At 41.3% G+C, this 18,515-nt stretch overlaps 1 protein-coding gene across 2 annotated transcripts in view; it reads right to left on the reverse strand.

The window, feature by feature from the left end:
- Positions 1-55: 55 nt before the first annotated feature.
- The window catches only part of TTC39C (tetratricopeptide repeat domain 39C), a 109,632-nt gene continuing 91,172 nt past the window's right edge, over positions 56-18,515 (reverse strand). For both annotated transcript variants that reach the window (XM_057526586.1, XM_028162701.2), the window contains 7 exons: positions 16,800-16,907; positions 12,184-12,293; positions 11,044-11,167; positions 4,835-4,932; positions 3,302-3,406; positions 1,965-2,003; positions 56-1,413 (listed from right to left, as the gene is read on the reverse strand). In XM_057526586.1, coding sequence (XP_057382569.1) covers positions 1,324-1,413; positions 1,965-2,003; positions 3,302-3,406; positions 4,835-4,932; positions 11,044-11,167; positions 12,184-12,293; positions 16,800-16,907 — 674 coding nt within the window. In that variant the 3' untranslated portion in view covers positions 56-1,323. The remainder of the gene's footprint in view (positions 1,414-1,964; positions 2,004-3,301; positions 3,407-4,834; positions 4,933-11,043; positions 11,168-12,183; positions 12,294-16,799; positions 16,908-18,515) is intronic.

The following is an 18,515-nucleotide window of genomic DNA, read 5'->3' on the forward strand; positions in this document are numbered from 1 at the left end:
TAAATTACTGACGTCGCATGAGATCATACTTCAGCTAAAAAGATATGTAAATAAATGACACCCCAAGATGATATTCTTTATTGCAACGTAAATTTAAAAAAATATCTAACCTTAAGATTTGAGCCAGGTTAGTCACACAATTATGACAGAAATTCTTAAGTGACTGAGGTATTTAGAGTCTTCAAACCCACAGGTGTGCAGTACTGAACAAAGAGGTAAATTAGGTGACAATAAAAATTAGCAACGAAGGATTAAAAAATAACTTTGAACCCTGTTTACAATATCAATAACCTGAGCTAAGGGGAAAATGATTAAATCCTGGCAACAGACAGTCCAGTGAATCCTTCATCAGCAAATATTCTGAGGCAAAAGAATCTAACCTTTTCAAGTAATTTGTTGAAAGATTTCCAAAAATTGGTAATTAGACAATTTTATCATAAAGAAAAGGAAACACCAAAAATGTAGGTATTATTTATCCAGTCTATAGACTAGGTTTTCTAATAACTTAGCAAAATAGCTATACTTTAGGTTGTAAAACTATCTTGTTTGCTTTCACTTGATTGGCTGTCAAAGGAATAAAAGTGTCTGTCCTTTGAAACATTTTTGTAGACAATCTAGAGATAAGGATGACAACTTCAGCTGGAGAGTATTTGTTTTTTAATAAGAAAACATGAAATCCTGGGTTATTAACATATATATATATATTTTTACAATGAAAGAGTATTCGGTCTGTGGTCAGGAGACTTGCATTCTATTCATTACTCCATAATAACAGGAATAATTAATTGCAATAAGTCAATTAGCCTTTTTGTGCCTGAGTTTCATTGTCTGGACAATGGAGACATCTGTGCTATGTCATTCTCAGAAATAGTTTGAGGATAAAGTAAAACACTAGAAAGCACTTTTATTTTTTCAAAACACAATATAAGTGCTATGTCATGATACTGTTAATAATTTTACAGGTACCCCTTAGTGTTACCCAGTCAGATGTGTGCTTCAAGTAGGCATTCCTACAAGATTGCAGTTTGAATATTTAGTTGAATTTTATTTTAAAAATAATAAATCACAAAACTAAAATGTTTGAACAAGGTCACTTAACCCTCTCCCCAGGTGGTTAGTTATTATTACTATTATCATCATCATTATTACTTTTTAGCTATGTGTTTAAAAGAGGAGATCTTTAATACATCAACCTAACTGAGAAAATGTGTCCCAGGCCCAGATGGTTTTCAGAAGAAAAGCTGATCTTCATAAGAGCTGTGTCCTCTACTTTTAAAGTGCAGAACCTGTGTGGGGAGGGACAGAGCGGGAACTTCGGGTCTGTCACTGAGGAACCAATTCCCTCATCGAAGCCAGAGCAGCATGGATACGGACGTGCAATCTGTTTTCAAAGTCGTAGCCAGAGAAATCCTCCTGCAAGACAAGAGAAAGAGATTATTAGCTAAGCTGTCTGTAATACTACAGTATTAATCACACCAAGCTTTGTACTGCCCAAAGTAAAATTCCTTACACTCCTAACAAAGGTTTCGCATTCACTTGATTTTTCTTATTCCCCAAACCTCAAACTTTATGTCCGTTTTTAAAATGTCAACTGAGCATTATTAATGCTGTCTTTGGAAAATTTCCCTCATGTTATTCCTGAGACAGTAGTCTCAAGCTGGGCTCAATGGAAGTTGCTGTTAGAACTTCTTAACTCAAGAAAGCAGTTATGAAATCAACAGTTATTTTCCCACTCAAATGAGAAGAGTTTTTATAAAGCAGGATGAGCAATTTCATAGGAGCTTCATGTGTAATTTCACTTAAAAATCAACTGCTCACTGATTCAGTTATCAGTTTCCCCTCCAGAAATACCAACCAGGACAATCATTTCACAAAATTTCTTGAATTCAGACTCCAGAGTACACTACAGAGGATAAGAAGGGTCACTGGAAAGAGAGAGATTGAGCATTTTTAGGCATTTTTACCTTTGCTTGAAGGAGGAGACTTCTGCCTCTTCCTACAGTCTATGAATGTAAGAAAAACACATTATCTCTTAACATCTATATTTATACACACTCAAGCAGAAAATGTTATAATAGGAAGATATATTAATTTTAAAAATTCACAGTGACATAGAGGGGAGTCAAGTGCTCATTCAAGCATACTGACTCAATTTTTCTTTAATATAATGCTGTTTACATGTTTACATTAAGGCATTACTTGATAAATAATTTTTCATAATCTTCATTATTATTTTATAAAGGGCTATCATACTTTAGAAGAGTATAATAGTTTAAGATCTTACTAAAAAACCCAAAATTGATGATAATTTAAGTTTATTTGAAGTAAGTTTTTTTGAAGGCATTACTGATTGAGAATATCAACTTCATTTTTCAAGAGACAGACCAGTCTTCTTGTAGTTTATGTATATATTTTAAGGCTGCATTAGGAGTAAAAATTTCCTTAAAGAATATGGTGTTAGACGTTTCTACCAAAATTCATAAAAATTGCATTTTCTATTTTGGTAAAATTAGAATTTCAAATGAAAAGAGTTACCAATTAAAAGCCTATCTTTGGCAAGATAAGCTACATATTTAAGGATTAGGCTAGACTATTTCTGTTGATTTAGCTCAACTTTTAAAAAGTCCATGTATTTGAAGGCTGACTTGAATTTACTGAAAATTAGAATTTTATACAGTCAATAGTATGTAATTGAGCTTCTAAAAGAAGCTACCAAGCAAATCCAGCATTATTAAAATTCACTTTTAAAAAAACTGCCCCACTGTGCTTAAATATTCATCTTAATGATGACTGTCAAATTTATAAGGTATTCTAAAAATTTTTAAGTAATCCTACACACCATCCTCATTTATTCTCACTACAATCTTTATTAAATTGGCAAGGGAGGTATTTTTTATCCTGTTTTACAGATTACGAAGAAGGTATGTGGTTAAATAGCTTAACCGTATCATACACTAAATAAAAATAAACGGCGGAGCTAGAATCACAATGCAATTCTGTACTCTGAATAAACCACATTACATCATACCATACCACTCTAGAAAAGGCAATGATTTTGCCCCAAATGAATTTTTGTCCCCAAAGTTACATTTATCATTCTAATTCCAGGGAAGAGATTACCTCCTTAAACACAGTGAGATAGGATTAATAGCTTCTTGGATTCATGTATGTGAAACCAAGGAAAAGAAAACAAAAAAACACTATGTTCAATCAACTTACTTTAAATGAAGGATGTTTTGTGCCTGCTCACTTGCACAGTTTTGCTGATGAACATAATTTAAGAAAATAGATAAGATCTTACCTCTGGTTTGTCTAACAGAAGACAGCCAAGTTCATAGCAAGCATATGGCTGAACATATAAGTTATTCTGACGACACAACTCATCTTTAACAGCTCGCTGAAAGAACTGAAAGTAATACGAATATTTTTGGAATTAATTCATTTCTCTACTTAGGCTCATTTTCCTACTTAAGTCTCATCACATCTTTAGGAGGATGTGTATTCTGTATCAGGTTTTCTCCTTTTCTGCATCTTTGTTCCTTCCCATTTATTCTCATCCATATCTTATAAGTCCTTTATATACCTGTCTGGTGAACTTGTGCCAGTATATGTTACCCATCAGTCAGCCCAATTTGTGCTACTTATTTTCCTAGTTGACACACCAGCCTCTACTGATTTTATTGCAGAGAACATCTTTATCTGCACCTCCAAATCTGAACATTCCATTTTAAGACAGAAAGTAAACAAGCCAAGAACCATCTCTTGACAGGTGTCTTGACTGTATCTTATTGATACTTAAGCATATGATCTAAAATAAGCTATTTAGAGCTGTGTAATAACTATTATACCCCACACTGAAAATTAATTTAAAATTATAATACAAGTGTATCAACACCCTAGGATTTAAAAGCCAAAGTCTCTTACTACAGTACATGAACTCTCTCAAAGAATAATCCAAATAACACCTGGATGTCTGTAAAAACAACCAACCAAACAAAAAACCCAGAAAAATCCCTCCAACTACATTTGAAGATAATGAATGGTTCTTTTTCATCTAATATGTTCACAGACTATCTTAAGCTAACAACTTTCTAGACCTCACCTCAGTAATGCATCAATAATCTGCAGTTATAGAGGGAGGAAAAGTGGACACAGGCTGACATGCCTGATCATATTTGTATTTACCTAGCTAGGAGGCTTCGCTCTGCTCCTTCAAAATTGTCTGCCTCCTCATTTCTTCCTCCTCCAATTGAGGCTGTCATCTTTGATAAACAGCTAGTGCCAGAAAAGAAGCCCGTCGGTGAAGAAGTATTCTAAGGCTCTGAAGTCACATTAAAAACTAGTATGGGGCTTCCCTGGTGGCGCAGTGGTTGAGAATCTGCCTGCTAATGCAGGGGATACGGGTTCGAGCCCTGGTCTCGGAAGATCCCACGTGCCGCGGAGCAACTAGGCCCGTGAGCCACAACTACTGAGCCTGCGCGTCTGGAGCCTGTGCTCCGCAACAAGAGAGGCCACGGCCCGCACACCGCGATGAGGAGTGGCCCCCGCTTGCCACAACTAGAGAAAGCCCTCGCACAGAAACGAAGACCCAACACAGCCAAAAATTAAAAATTAATTAATTAATTTAAAAAAAAAACAAAAAAAAAACTAGTATGAACCATCCTCAACTTCTGGCATCTGAGAAGATGACATTAATCAAATAAAGTGGATGAAACTCACACTGCAGTGGGAGATTGGCTTTATGTAATGCTTTCTCCTTTTTCTTATGCACAAGCGTACATGTAGGTTTTCACGGTTTAGTTTCCTTAGCCACGACGCCACATGAACGGTTTACCTGGACAGCAGCTTCCGAGTTCCCTAGACATTTGTGTATGGCACCAAGAAACAAATACTTCAATCCGACGACAGATGAATCGCCCACTTCATGGCAAGCTGGAAGAGAAGCGAAAACCGCAGGAAGGAAATACGTTCACTTAATCCCTTAACTATCGTCAAGAGTTAAGCATTTCATTGTTTAGTAACGTAGTCAAGTTCAAACTGAGAAGGTTTCCCTTCCTCATCCGTTAGTAAGTATCCTTAGTCAAAGAGAGACAAAGATATCAAACTTCATGGTGCCAAGAAGACTCAAAATTGCATCGTATTATTACTAGGTCAAAGAAGCCAATCTGAGAAGGCTGCATACTGTACAACTCCTACTACATAACATTCTGGAAAAGGCAAAACTGTGGTGAGTTGCCAGAGGTCTGGAAGGTAGAGCACAGGGGATTTTCAGGCCAGTGAAACTATTCTGTATCGTACTATCTATAAGAGTGGATACATGTCATGATACATTTGTCAAATCCCATAGAATGTACGAACCAAAGCATACACTCTAATGTAAATTACGGACTTCAGGTGATAATGCTGTGACAGTGTTGGTTCATCAGTTGTAACAAATGCACCGCAATGGGGTGGGGGGGAGGATGTTAATGGTTGGAGAGGCTGTGTGGGTACACATGGGGGGGGGGGAGTTTGAGGTGTGTAGGAACTCTCCATCCTTTCTGCCCAATTTTGCTTGAATCTAAAACTGCTCTAAAAAATAAAGTCTATTGGTATCTTTCAATTGCATCATATTAATTCAAAAAAACCGCACAATGAGCACCTTCACATGTTTGTAGGAGGTACTGCACCAGTCTGAGAGGGGATCAGACCTGATCTCTCCACTTCGAGAAGCTTGCCATCTACCGCGGAGGACGGGCACACGTGTTGGGAGGATAACATGGAAGTTTTCCAAGGAAATGAAAAGAGTGGAAATTGGAAACATAGTGGAGCTAATAGAGGAGGAAAAATAGTAATTATTTCTATGAACCAATAAAGGTACTGAGATTTGAAAAGATTTTATAGAAACATACACATACATACAATAATATATGTACACACATACACACATGTATATCACACACAAATGTATGTACATGTATATATGTATGTACATATGTGTGATATATGTGTACGTATGTGTATATGTAGGTATGTATATATATATATATATATAGAAAGAGAGAGAGAGCTCAAGGTTCCAGAAAAGGTTTTGGAAGTTACTGGAAGAGCTGGGTAGAGTAGCAAAGAGGTAAATGTGAAGAAGAGTCTAAACCTATAGAAGCAGGAGGTGCCTCAAAAACCTAGGCGGAAAATACCTCCAAAGAAAAAGTACTCAAAAGATCTTAAGGCAGCGGCAGTGTTAAGGAAGGGGAATGTACTTCATTCATCCCCTCATTCATTCATTAACTCTACTCATTCATTCAATATTTACTGAGCAACTACTATATGACAGCAGTGACCAAAGAGAAAAAAATTCCTGCCCTTAGGAAACTAACATTTTGTGGAGGAGAGAGATGACACAAAAGACAGATAGGTAAAATAAGTGTATTAAGGAAGTGTACAAACTAAGGTAAAAAATAAAGCCAGGAAAGGGGATAGCGGTATGCATGTGTGTCGGAAACGTACAGGTTAAGGCCCACTGAAAAAGCCACAGGTGGGTAAAGACCTGAAGAAAATGAGTGAAGGAGCCATGTGGATGTTTGTGGGAAGAGCTTTTGAAGGCAGAGAACAGCAAGTGCAAAGGCACTAAGGGCTGCACGTGCCTGGTGTGTTGAAGATCGGTAAGGAGGAGTGCGGCTGGAGCCTGGTGAGGTGGGGGGCGGGGGGGGGCGGCGGGTGGGAGCGTGGTGAGAGGCAACGGCAGTGGGGGCGTGTCTACAGACCGTAGGCCACTCAAGGGATCCAGACTTTTACTTTGAATAAGATGAGGCCACAGAAGGTCTCAGAAGTAAACCACCACCACATGACTTAGGTTTTAATGGGAGCACTCTGCTGTGCTGAGAATACACGGTAACATCCTTAAAATGCAGAGGAAGAATGCAGTGGAGAGGGGCAGGTGGGCGAGGAAGGGAATGAATGAAATGACAAGACAAGGATATAAGAATCCAGCTAGCTCTGCTGATGCAGGGAGTCACAGACAGGGACTCTGATAAGCTGAGTGCACAAAGCTGTGTGGGCCTGATGGGAAGAGTGTAATCAATGCAGATGACCGCTATCACCCACGATCAGGTGTTTGTTTTTTTTTTCCTGGAACTTAACTATTTCTCTACAAAGATCTTCACCTGTTTTCTATATGACTGAGTCGATCTAGATCATTACTGCTTAACACTGGAGAATGAGATAATCTAATTAACAGATCTCTTAACTGGACTTTTAGCAAAAATATTAGAGAATTATCTCATGTTCACTCCAGAGCCTGCCTCCCTCCCCAGGGCCACATTGTTGTTGTTTATTTTGACAGCTGGAAAGGAGCTCAGAGAATATTTAGTCACATTAAGTGATGATCGTTCTTGTGCCTGCCAATTACCATTTTATATTTGCATGTCTGTTTTAATTATCTCTAAACACATGATCCTGCACTTGTGCATTAAAAAGAATACCTAGGGCTTCCCTGGAGGCACAGTGGTTGAGAATCTGCCTGCTAATGCAGGGGACACGGGTTCAAGCCCTGGTCTGGGAAGATCCCACATGCCGCGGGGCAACTGGGCCCGTGAGCCACAACTACTGAGCTTGCGCGTCTGGAGCCTGTGTTCCGCAAGAAGAGAGGCCACGATAGTGAGAGGCCCACGCACCGCGATGAAGAGTGGCCCCCACTTGCCACAACTAGAGAAAGCCCTCGCACAGAAACGAAGACCCAACACAGCCAAAAATAAATAAATAAAACAAACAAACAAACAAAAAAAACCCAATTGCAGGAAAAAAAAAAAAAGAATACCTAAGGGGCTTCCCTGGTGGTGCAGTGGTTAAGAATCCACCTGCCGATGCAGGGGACACGGGTTCGAGCCCTGGTCCGGGAAGATCCCACATGCCGCGGGGCAACTAAGCCTGTGCGCAATAACTACTGAGCCTGCACTCTAGAGTCCGCGAACCACAACTACTGAGCCCGCATGCCACAACTACTGAAGGTCGCACGCCTAGAGCCCATGCACCGCAACGAAGAGTAGCCCCCGCTGGCCGCAACTAGAGAAAACCCATGAGCAGCAATGAAGACCCAATGCAGCCAAAAACTAAAAAATAAATAAATAAAATAAGTAAATAAATAAATAAATTTATTTTTTAAAAAAAGAATACCTAAAATTCCTTACTGGTCCTTTGAGGTAGACACTGGTAGATATTCCAGACTTGCATCAACAACCAGGGATGGGTTTAAAATTATGAATCTTTTTAAACAGAGCAGAACTTGAACATCTGGGAAAATTCTGTTTCCTTTCAAGTAATTCCCTTAGGAGGGTTACACACTTACCCTAATTACAGGGTCTCCACACACAACTTCTTTTGGAGTTGCACTATGTTGCTCTGGAATATCAACACTGACGAACTTTTTGACCTTTGAGAGGGAACCTTTTTTTTTAAAAAAATAAGCAAAAGGCATCTGCAGGGAATTCTCATGATAAAAGTATGTGATTCAAGGGAAAATGCTATATTTGATCAAAAACAAGTGTGACTACAAAGAAATCTGACAAATTTTGTACAACCACTATTTTTGAATAAGCCCAAAATATTAATACTAAATCACTTTTGGAAAAGAGCAGCATATATGTGAATAAGACTACATTTCCAAAGGTAACTGCTTTCTATAAAATCATATTTTTGGATGAACAGTCAGTGGCGTTCCATACCCACAGGTTCTGCATTCACAGATGCAACCAACTGTGGATCGAAAATATTCTGGAAAAAAAAAATTCCAGAAAGCAAAACTTAAATTTGCCGCACACCCAGCAACTAATTACATACTATTTACATTGTATTTGCAACTACATATATAGCATTTACATCATATCAGGTATTACAAGTAATCTGGAGATGATTTAAAGTAAACATGGAAAAGTGCACGTAGGTTATACGCAAATACTACACCATTTTATATGAGGGACTTGCGCATTCACAGATTTTGGTACGTGTAGGGGGGTCCTGGAACCAATCCCCCACAGATACACAGGGATAACTGTATGTGTGCGTGTTTCGTTTTTTAAATTAATTAATTTATTTATTTATTCATTTATTTTTGGCCATGTTGGGTCTTCGTTGCTGTGTGTGGGCTTTCTCCAGTTGCGGCGAGCGGGGGCTACTCTTCGTTGCGGTGTGCGGGCTTCTCATTGCGGTGGCTTCTCTTGTTGTGGAGCACGGGCTCTAGGCACACGGGCTTCAGTAGTTGTGGCTCGCAGGCTCTAGAGCACAGGCTCAGTAGTTGTGGCGCACGGGCTTAGCTGCTCCACAGCATGTGGGATCTTCCCAGACCAGGGATCGAACCCGTGTCCCTTGCATTGGCAGGTGGATTCTTAACCACTGCGCCACCAGGGAAGTCCCTGTGTTTTGTTTTAACACAGCATTCTCACCATGTAATCATTTTTCCAGCTGGATGATTTAAATATCTTCATGCTCCCAGGAATATGAAGCTGTGTGTAGAGAGCTGAAAGCTTTGCTAATCAATGTGCCATCCTCAGGCCAGCAGCAGAGACACTTGCTCCTATGGGAGCTGGGCAAGTCACCCAACTGTTCCGAGTCTCGCCTTCCTCATCATAAAATGGGCAAAACAATGCTGTCAGCCTTTTCTACTTCCCTGGGTTCCAGTGAAGAGCAAAGGAAATAACCTGCCAGACTATAAAATATCATTCAATTGTCTGCCATTATACCTTTAGAAGAAATGTTACAGTATTTCTTTTTTTTAAAAATTTATTTATTTTTATTTTATTTATTTTTGGCTGCATTGGGTCTTCGTTGCTGCACGCGGGCTTTCTCTAGTTGCAGCGAGCGGGGCTACTCTTCATTGCGGTGCACGGGCTTCTCACTGCGGTGGCTTCTCTTGTTGTGGAGCACGGGCTCTAGGCACGCAAGCTTCGGTAGTTGCGGCACACGGGCTCAGTAGTTGTGGTGCACGGGCTTAGCTGCTCTGCAGCATGTGGGATCTTCCTGGACCAGGGCTCGAACCCATGTCCCCTGCATTGGCAGGCAGATTCTTAACCACTGTGCCAACAGGGAAGCCCACAATATTTCTTTAATAACCAGTAAAGCTTTATTTTACTCAAAGATTTATTCTCTCCATGAACTTCTCCTACCACTATAATAAAAATGACTTTATGAAGGTTTTATTACCATAACTTATAGTCTTATGATTTTTTAAACATATGAATCAAAAAGGTAGGTTCCCAGTTATACTCCTTGGTGTCTACTCAAGAGAAATCAGCATGTAATTCCACACAAAAGGTCAGTACACTTATGTTGCACACTTATGTTTGTAGCAGCTTTACGCACGGTCACTAAAAACCCAGAAACAAACCAAATGTCCCGTAGGAGAAGGAAAAAACAAATCGTGGGACAGGTATAGCCATACGATGGAATCCCACTCAACAAGTGAGAGGAACAAACTACTGACACAGATACAACGTGGGTGTCACAGACACTAGGCTGTACAAATGAAGCCACGCACTAAAAAGTACACACTGTCTGATTCCACTTGTACGAAGTTAAAACATAATCTGTGGAGAGAAAAATCAGAACAGGGGTTGCCATGGGTGGGGCCTGACTGAGAAGGGGCATAAGGGAAATCTCAGGGGTGGAAGAAATGTTCTATGTCTTGATCATGGTGTGGATGCCACAGTGTGTATATTTGTCAAAACTCACTGAACTGCATGTACACTTAATACCCGTGCATTTTAATGGATGTCTCTATGAAAAAAGAGGTTTCATTGAGGGGGGGGGCAGGTGGAAACGTTTGCTTCCAGCCACCTGCATGGCTTTAGGATTACCAACCCTGACGATCAGTGTGCATCGCCACACACCGCGGACAAGACAAGTACATCTGTCCCTTCCAGTGCCTCCTACTCCCATCACCTAAGTGACGGAACTTTTTCAACCATCGCACCATTTGTCCAAGAATGACAGATTTGTACTCTCTGAATCAGAGGAGGTTAGTGACACACTGAAGGAACAAGCTGCTGTGCACAGTTCTGTTTTGGTTTTTACCTTGACTCATCCTCTGTAGGTTGGGGAGGGAGCAGTTGGGGAGGGCTTTCCACAAGTACAACACTTCAATGGACGCCAGCACGCACAGCGCCTTGGTTGGGGTTTGTTTCCGAAATCTCTCTGCCTGCAAGCAGTTGGAATGATGAGGCAACATTAGAAAAATACCAAATTCAGATTAAAAAAAAAAATTTCGGAGACATTAAAAAATACATGGTTCATATTTGATGTGAACGATCCCCTCCCGCAAAGTTAAAAATGAAAATTTCTCTCTAAACTTTGCTCTCTGATTTTTAATATATTGGTAGATATGCCTTTCTCTTATTCAATTCAAACTACTATCAAGATCCAGGATATATTTTGAAAACTTTAAACTGAAATGAATCTAGTTTCATTCTAAGTCAAAGAAATTTATAAAAGCTGGGTGACAAATAATAACTTGATGGGTTTATATGGAGGATGTAATACTAGATGCCTTTTAGTTATGGTTTTATTGACGTTTTAGTTTTCTAATTAGTCCCAGTCCTCTCAGGGGCATTCCACATTGCAATCTAGTTTATACTCACACTAAATCATTAAATGTTCATTCAATAAAAACTTACAACTAAAAACATGGAAAATTCAGGATATAAGTTGTCAGGTAACCCATGGTAATTCAGCTAAACTGTATTCTTAAAAGTACAGAAGTAAATTAGGGGCTTGGTCCCTACAGTCCTGGGCCCTTCTGCTGGTATACTTGATGCACACTTTTGTTTTTTATTAGGGCAGAATGTGATGCTTTCACTATATGAGAACCAACAGTCTGTATCTCTTGCCCAGGTTCTGCTGATTTGCATTCTTCTGAGACTACCTAGCTCTTCAGACAGATGCACTTCCTCTCCGGAGGCTCATGAGCGCCACAGGATCTGTTATGTCTCTATTCATTCAAAGAAACAACTGCTTTAATTATTTGCAACCAAACAGTACTTTGCATTCAGAGCAGAAGAATGACATGGGAGTAAATTCTCTCCACAGTCGTGAACTGCATTTTGCATGGCATTAGGTTGCCAGCTTTGCATATGATTTCTTAAAACCTGTCCAAGGTGGCAATGGTTGCAAATATCCAACATAAATGACACACCAGATCAACAGGTTCCAACATACCTTTTTCACTGAGAACTGTTCAATCTGATTGTTTTTCCTTTTGAAGAGTTTCTGAACTTCTTTAAAGACAATCTGTGCCCCGTCCACATCACCGGTGGCTCCCTGACAAACTGTAAGAAACCATCGTTGTAATCTTTAAGTATCAGGCGGAAAATGCCACTAAGGGACACCTAGGTTGATGATACTTGGAAAACGTTACCAAAGGAAAAAATGAGAGCAAATATTTTTAAAGACTGTTACACATGGGACTACACCATCCTGCTGATCGTCGTTCCACCGATTCAACAACTATTTCCTGGGACTTCCCTGGTGGCGCAGTGGTTAAGAATCCGCCTGCCAATGCAGGGGACACGGGCCCGATCCCTGGTCCGGGAAGATCCCACGGGCCTCGGAGCAACTAAGCCCGTGTGCCACAACTACTGAGCCCACGTGCCTAGGGCTCGTGCTCCGCAACAAGAAGCCTGGGCACCACAACGAAGAGTAGCCCCCACTCGCCGCAACTAAAGAAAGCCTGCACGCAGCAACAAAGACCCAATGCAGCCAAAAATAAACAAAACAAAAAAAACTATTTCCCTGGCGCTAGGTTCCCTGAGCTTTGGGGTGGGGGGCGGGGACACGTGGGAAAAATACAGTCCTAGCCCTCTTTGGGGGAGACAGTCTTGAACAGTAACAAAACCCCCAGATATTATCACAGACTACAGTCCATTTAGAGCTCACATACTCGGAAAGTGGAAGAAAAGGGAATCTAGGCAAGAACACTTAGGAGCCAGGAGGACTGTGAAAGCCTCACGGTGGTAGAAGGATACCCCTGCACCTGGAAAGAAAGTCATGAATTAGTCCTACACATGTTTACTGGACACCTACCACCTACAGCCGCCAGCAAGAATGCGAAGAAGAAACACACACGTTTACACCCAGAAGAAACTTAAATTTCAGCTGGAGAGAGAAGACACACAGTCCAGAGCTACAATGTATATAGTGATGAGAGCCTTGGGAGTCCTGGCACCAAAGTACTTTTGGAAAAGCTCAACAAGGGAAGGGATGGTTTCTCTTTGGAGTGATCAGGGCAGCTTTGAGGAACTAAGAGTCAAGCTGAGCCTTGGAGGGGGGTAAGATTTTGATGGTCTGCATGCTATCTTCATCCCACCCAGAGCCCCCGGCAAAGACCTGGTCGTATTTCCTTTGGTTCACCTGCTCGCTACCTTCTCCAAACTTCACACCAGGCTGCAGTCCCATCCCTTCATTGAAACTTTACCAACTACTCTTCGTCGTCCTCTTTTCAACTCCCATGAAGATGAATTCATTTCTGTTAATCTTTTGTTGCTTTTGTCTTTGCCACATATTGTTTTTCAACCCCCAGTTGGAATGTCCATTGATTTGCTAGTTCTTTCTTCTTTATTCAAGTAGTCCTAAAACTGGGTGGTCCCATCCTCGCATTCTGGGGCTTGGTCAAGCCAGGCACAGGGCTATGGCATGTCAGAGGATGGGCAGCTAACAGAAGGGGCAAAGAAGCACAAGCAGCAAGGTTTGCAGAAAGCTGAGGTCATCAAGCTGATGGGAAAGGCAGAAGATTTCTACTGGCAATAAGTGGGATTAGGCTGAATATTCAAAAGGAGAGATCACCCCCAGTTATGAGAGCAGCACTGGTCCAGATGTGGTGGCCTGAACCCATCCAAAATGACCTCATCGGTTGTGTTATAACATTTCAAAACCAGAAAGAAGTTCAGTGATTGTCTTGTAAAACAACTCCATCATATTATAGATCAGAGGATGCAGAGGTCCAGGAAAGTTAAAAGTCTTGCCTGAGGTCACCCAGTAAATCAATTAAAAAGAATAATTTCAGCTGCCCCTAGCTTGAGGTCTCCTCAGATAACTGGTAACATTATTATATAGTCACATAATATTGAAAAAAAAAAGAATGAGCAAGTGTGGGTACACAAGAGAGTCATAAACATCAACAGTATCAGGATCTGAATCACATTTGCGGTTCTACAACACTAATACCTCAGATCCTGAAGAATATACAGCACCTCCTCTCAGTACAATTACAGACAGTTGCTTTAAAAGACGCAGATGTTTGAAAGCATGAGTGTCTCTGATTTATCCTAAGTCTGAGACCTACACAGAACTTAGGACGCTTGGCTCATCCATTAAGACTAAGCTTTTCGGTTAACTTCTTCTGGGTAACATACCCAACAGAATTGAAAGCAGGGTCTCAAAAAGAACCGTGTTCACAGCAGCATCACTTGCAACGGCCAAAGGGTGGAAACCACCCAAGCATCCACTGACAATGAACGGATAAACAGAACATGGTCTGTACATACAATGGAATATTACTCAGCCTTAAAAATGAATGAAATTCTGACACATACTACAATATGGATGAACCTTGAGGGCACTATGCTAAGTGAAATAAACCAGATTCAATCAACAAATAGTGTTGAGTCCACTTACCTAGAATAATCCAATTCACACAGACAGAAAGTAGAGCAGTGGTTGTTAGGGGCTGGGGAGGGGGCAGTTATTGTGTAATGAGCATAGAGTTTCAGTTTGGGACAAGGAAGTTGGACAGTGGTGATGGCTGTGAAGGAACTTAATGCCACTGAACCACACACTTGAACATGGTTAAAATAGGGACTTCCCTGGCGGTCCAGTGGTTAGGATTCTGGGCTTTCTCTGTTGGGACCTGGGTTCGATCCCTGGTTGGGGAATTAAGATCCTGTAAGCTGCACGGTGCAGCCAAAAAAAAATTTTTTTAAAGGTTAAAATAGATTTTATGTATATTTTACCGTAATAAAAAAAACCTCTCAGCTATAAGATGAAGAAGGTCTGAAGATCTAACGTATAACATGGTGACTACATGTGATAATACTGTATTGTAAAACTGAAATTTGCCAAGAGAGTAGAACTTAAATGTTCTTACAAAAAGACAGATAAATATAAAAAAAGAAATAGCACAAGGAGCTAAGCCCCCAGTGGCAGTGTTTCTGGTCACTGAATGCCCATCTTCTCCGACGCTGCCTGTAACACGTACCTGTCCTTCAGGCCAACTCAAATGACAGCTCCTGCAAGGAGCCTTCTCTGAGAGCTTGACAGAGTGACCTTCTCTTCCGGCCAGCCAGATGGGCCGGCGTACTCTTTAGGTGGAGCTCCTCACACATCATCTGCACGAAGCCCCCGTGGAGAGGTGGCGCCTAGAGTCTTTCACGCTTTATCATCTGCTACAACTGGTATGATCCTGGGATTTCCAATATCTGGAGAATAAATGCTCCTCTATACACCCACACCGTACCGTTATTTCTTCATGTTCCATGCTCAACAACGATTAAAAAGAAACACTTGCCCACAGTGACTATGTGACCCCATTACACCCTAACGACCGCTGGGGGGTGCTGCAGCCTCTCTGTTTTCATTCATCAACGTGCTGTGCACACCAAGCCTGCTACTTTCATCCGAGATGCCTGTGAGTTCTGTAAACCAACCCTTAAAGTATCCTAAGCGGGATACTGAAAATAATCCTATTCAAACATCAGCTATAAGAGCCATACGAAAACGGATTAATACCTGCGGGGCTTGTAGGAAGGCCTGTGAGTATGAGGGCCTTCCATCCTAACTGCTCATGGACTGCAGTTTCAGAACATCCAGGACAGACACACTGGTCACCATCTTCTAATTCTATCTTATTTTAAAGAGACCAGTTAAGGGGATGGAATGACAGGAGACGTTTTGTTAAATCCAAATATTCAGAGAAATAAGAAGATATTGAAAATAATGTTTGGATTAGCCTTAAATTTTAAGTAAAAGAATCACTTATATGGGTGTGTAAGGAGAGCTCATTGTTAGAGGCAGAAAATGTACAACTACCTGGGTCTCTTCAATCTCCACCTGGACCATTCTGCATCACAACAGCACTTCATGTATTGTAGCTCAGGGCACAGACAGCTATTTTGTCCACCAGGGGGCAGCATGTCTTTATCTCTTCATTTAAGGGTAAAAAGGCAATACACACTGATATGCCTATCAGACATTACAGTTGTTTCTGCTATGATGGCATGCAGTGTTGAATTACCTTGTGTTCTGCAAAATCACACTGTAATTATAATAGGGTTAATAAGTAAAACAAGGCTGAACAGACTACTCAAAATCCGTGCAACTCTGTAACCAGGGCACTAACAATCCAAACAAAGACATTAACACGATTTAAAAGACATGTTAAATTCTTTAAAATTCTTTAAATTCCTAATAAATCAAAAATAGATTTGAGAAAATAAAGGAGAGGGGTAAGGGTAAGTTGAGGCTGTTTAGGACAAAATGGACAAAAATGAAAAGCTCACAATAAGCATTTCCAGGACCCAGCATGTGACCAACCCAGCCCTGAGGGGACGTGGGGAGGGGCAGGGCGTGCAGCACCGAACTGCCCCGCTGTTCAGATGGGCTGGGGAGAGCTGCTCTTCAGCTGCTGTTTACTTGTAGCCCAAAACAACACATGCTGTGGGAAACAGTGAAGAACACAACTTCTGCATCCTCCGCCATCACTCTCCCACCCGCCAACGCACGTGAGCTAATCTGAGACAGAGAAGGGCGCGCTGTGGCCGTGCAGACCGTGGTCTACTCACCTGCGGTTAAATAGGCGTAATAGCACTGGGACCACCGGGACTCGTTTTTTAGCCTCTCAAAGGAGTAAAATGCATCCTTGAAATTCAGCTCTATCATGCTGCACCAACCTGTGAAAGAGATATTTCTAGTACGGGACCCTAAAGGAATATGCTTTACAGCCCATCTGTACATTACAAACGTCTTATTCTGCTGACTTTCTCTGTGAGGGCTCCACGTAAACAGCCTGAAAACTTCATAAGTATCTTTTCCCTCATAAATATTTTCAATATGATGCTTTGAGTAGACAAGGCATCTCTGATTTCACAACCAATGAAGCAGTATAGAAGGGAGGAAAGTAAAAATTCCTAGGGAAACCGTCCAATTTGCCTCCCCCCGCTGGAGATCAACCCAAGCACAGTGGTTCTTCTCTCCCAAGAACAGGCACCGGCGCAGAGAAAGAGACGATGCCAGTAGATTACATCCACAGTGACCATGTCGAGAAGTCTCACACACTCACCTGTGCATTTATGATCACAGTCAATTAGCAACCTGTTCTGAGAAGTAGAGAGGAAGCCAGTGAGAAATTAAGTACTTGCCACCCTTCCCTCTGCAGGGGCAGAGAGAGGACCCCACCTCTCCCAGAGCAAAACACTGTTAGGCTGGCATCCTGGGGGGGGCAGCAGCAGCAATGAGGAAGCAAGGAATTTTATCCCTCGTTGTTAGTAACGGTATCTCCCGTCCACGGAGCCATCCCATTGTGTGTCCGGCAGGCACCTGATGTAGTTCTCGTTAATCCTAGTGCAGTCTTGGAAAGGCGGCTGACGGTGTCCTCACCTGACCAAGGAGAAAGCCTAAGGCATGAAGAGGCTTCGTGACTTGCTCAAGGTCACGCGGCTAATAAGAGGGAAGAACTGAGGGTCGAAGGCCATTGCTCTCTCCCGTCCACGATTTGCCTCCATAAAAAATTCTGTTATCCGCTGCACCATGAAGCAGTCGTGTCACCTTAGACCTACCATTTGAACTAGAGGGATGAGGGGGAGTCACACTTCCAGAAAATTCAGTGTCAAATTCTATGGGATATGATATGAAGGTGACATATTTTAGAGTGAAAAATTGGGGCTAATTCTTTCCATCCTAAAATGGACATCGGGATAAGATTTGAATTAAATGCAGCAACAGAGGTAGAAGGCAGCACCACAGCTGAGTAAGGAGGCCGAGTCCTGACTTTGCTATTCCCACTTCCCCCCACCCCAACCCTGAGTTAACCTTCCGAAGTCCTTAGTTCTGGGTTTCGATATTTCCAAGCTTCCTTTCGCTCTGACATTCTACCCTGCCACAGACCTGGAAACGGTGCACACACAAAAAAAGGCCACCATAATCATTTCACAATATATACAGGTATCAAATCTTCATGTTGTACACCTTAAATACAATGTTACGTGTCAACGGTATCTCAATAAAACTAGAAGAAAAAAGATAACAGTGTCCTAAACAAGAGAAATAAAAGGACATCGAAGCTAGTTCCTTCAAGTCCTATACTGTTTCATCAGTTGTGAAATCAGAGATGCCTGGTCTGACTCAAAACATCACATTGATAATGTGTTTCACATTCCATTCCACATTATGGCTACTAACCAGAGCTCCAGCAGAGTTTACAGAAAAATACATTTCCCACTGGATCATACCTCATCTCCACTCCTTAAGCTATAACAGGTGTTTAAAACATAATACTGTTT

This window comes from Balaenoptera acutorostrata, chromosome 13 (assembly GCF_949987535.1).
Source record: "Balaenoptera acutorostrata chromosome 13, mBalAcu1.1, whole genome shotgun sequence".
Taxonomy (NCBI): Eukaryota; Metazoa; Chordata; class Mammalia; order Artiodactyla; family Balaenopteridae; genus Balaenoptera; species Balaenoptera acutorostrata.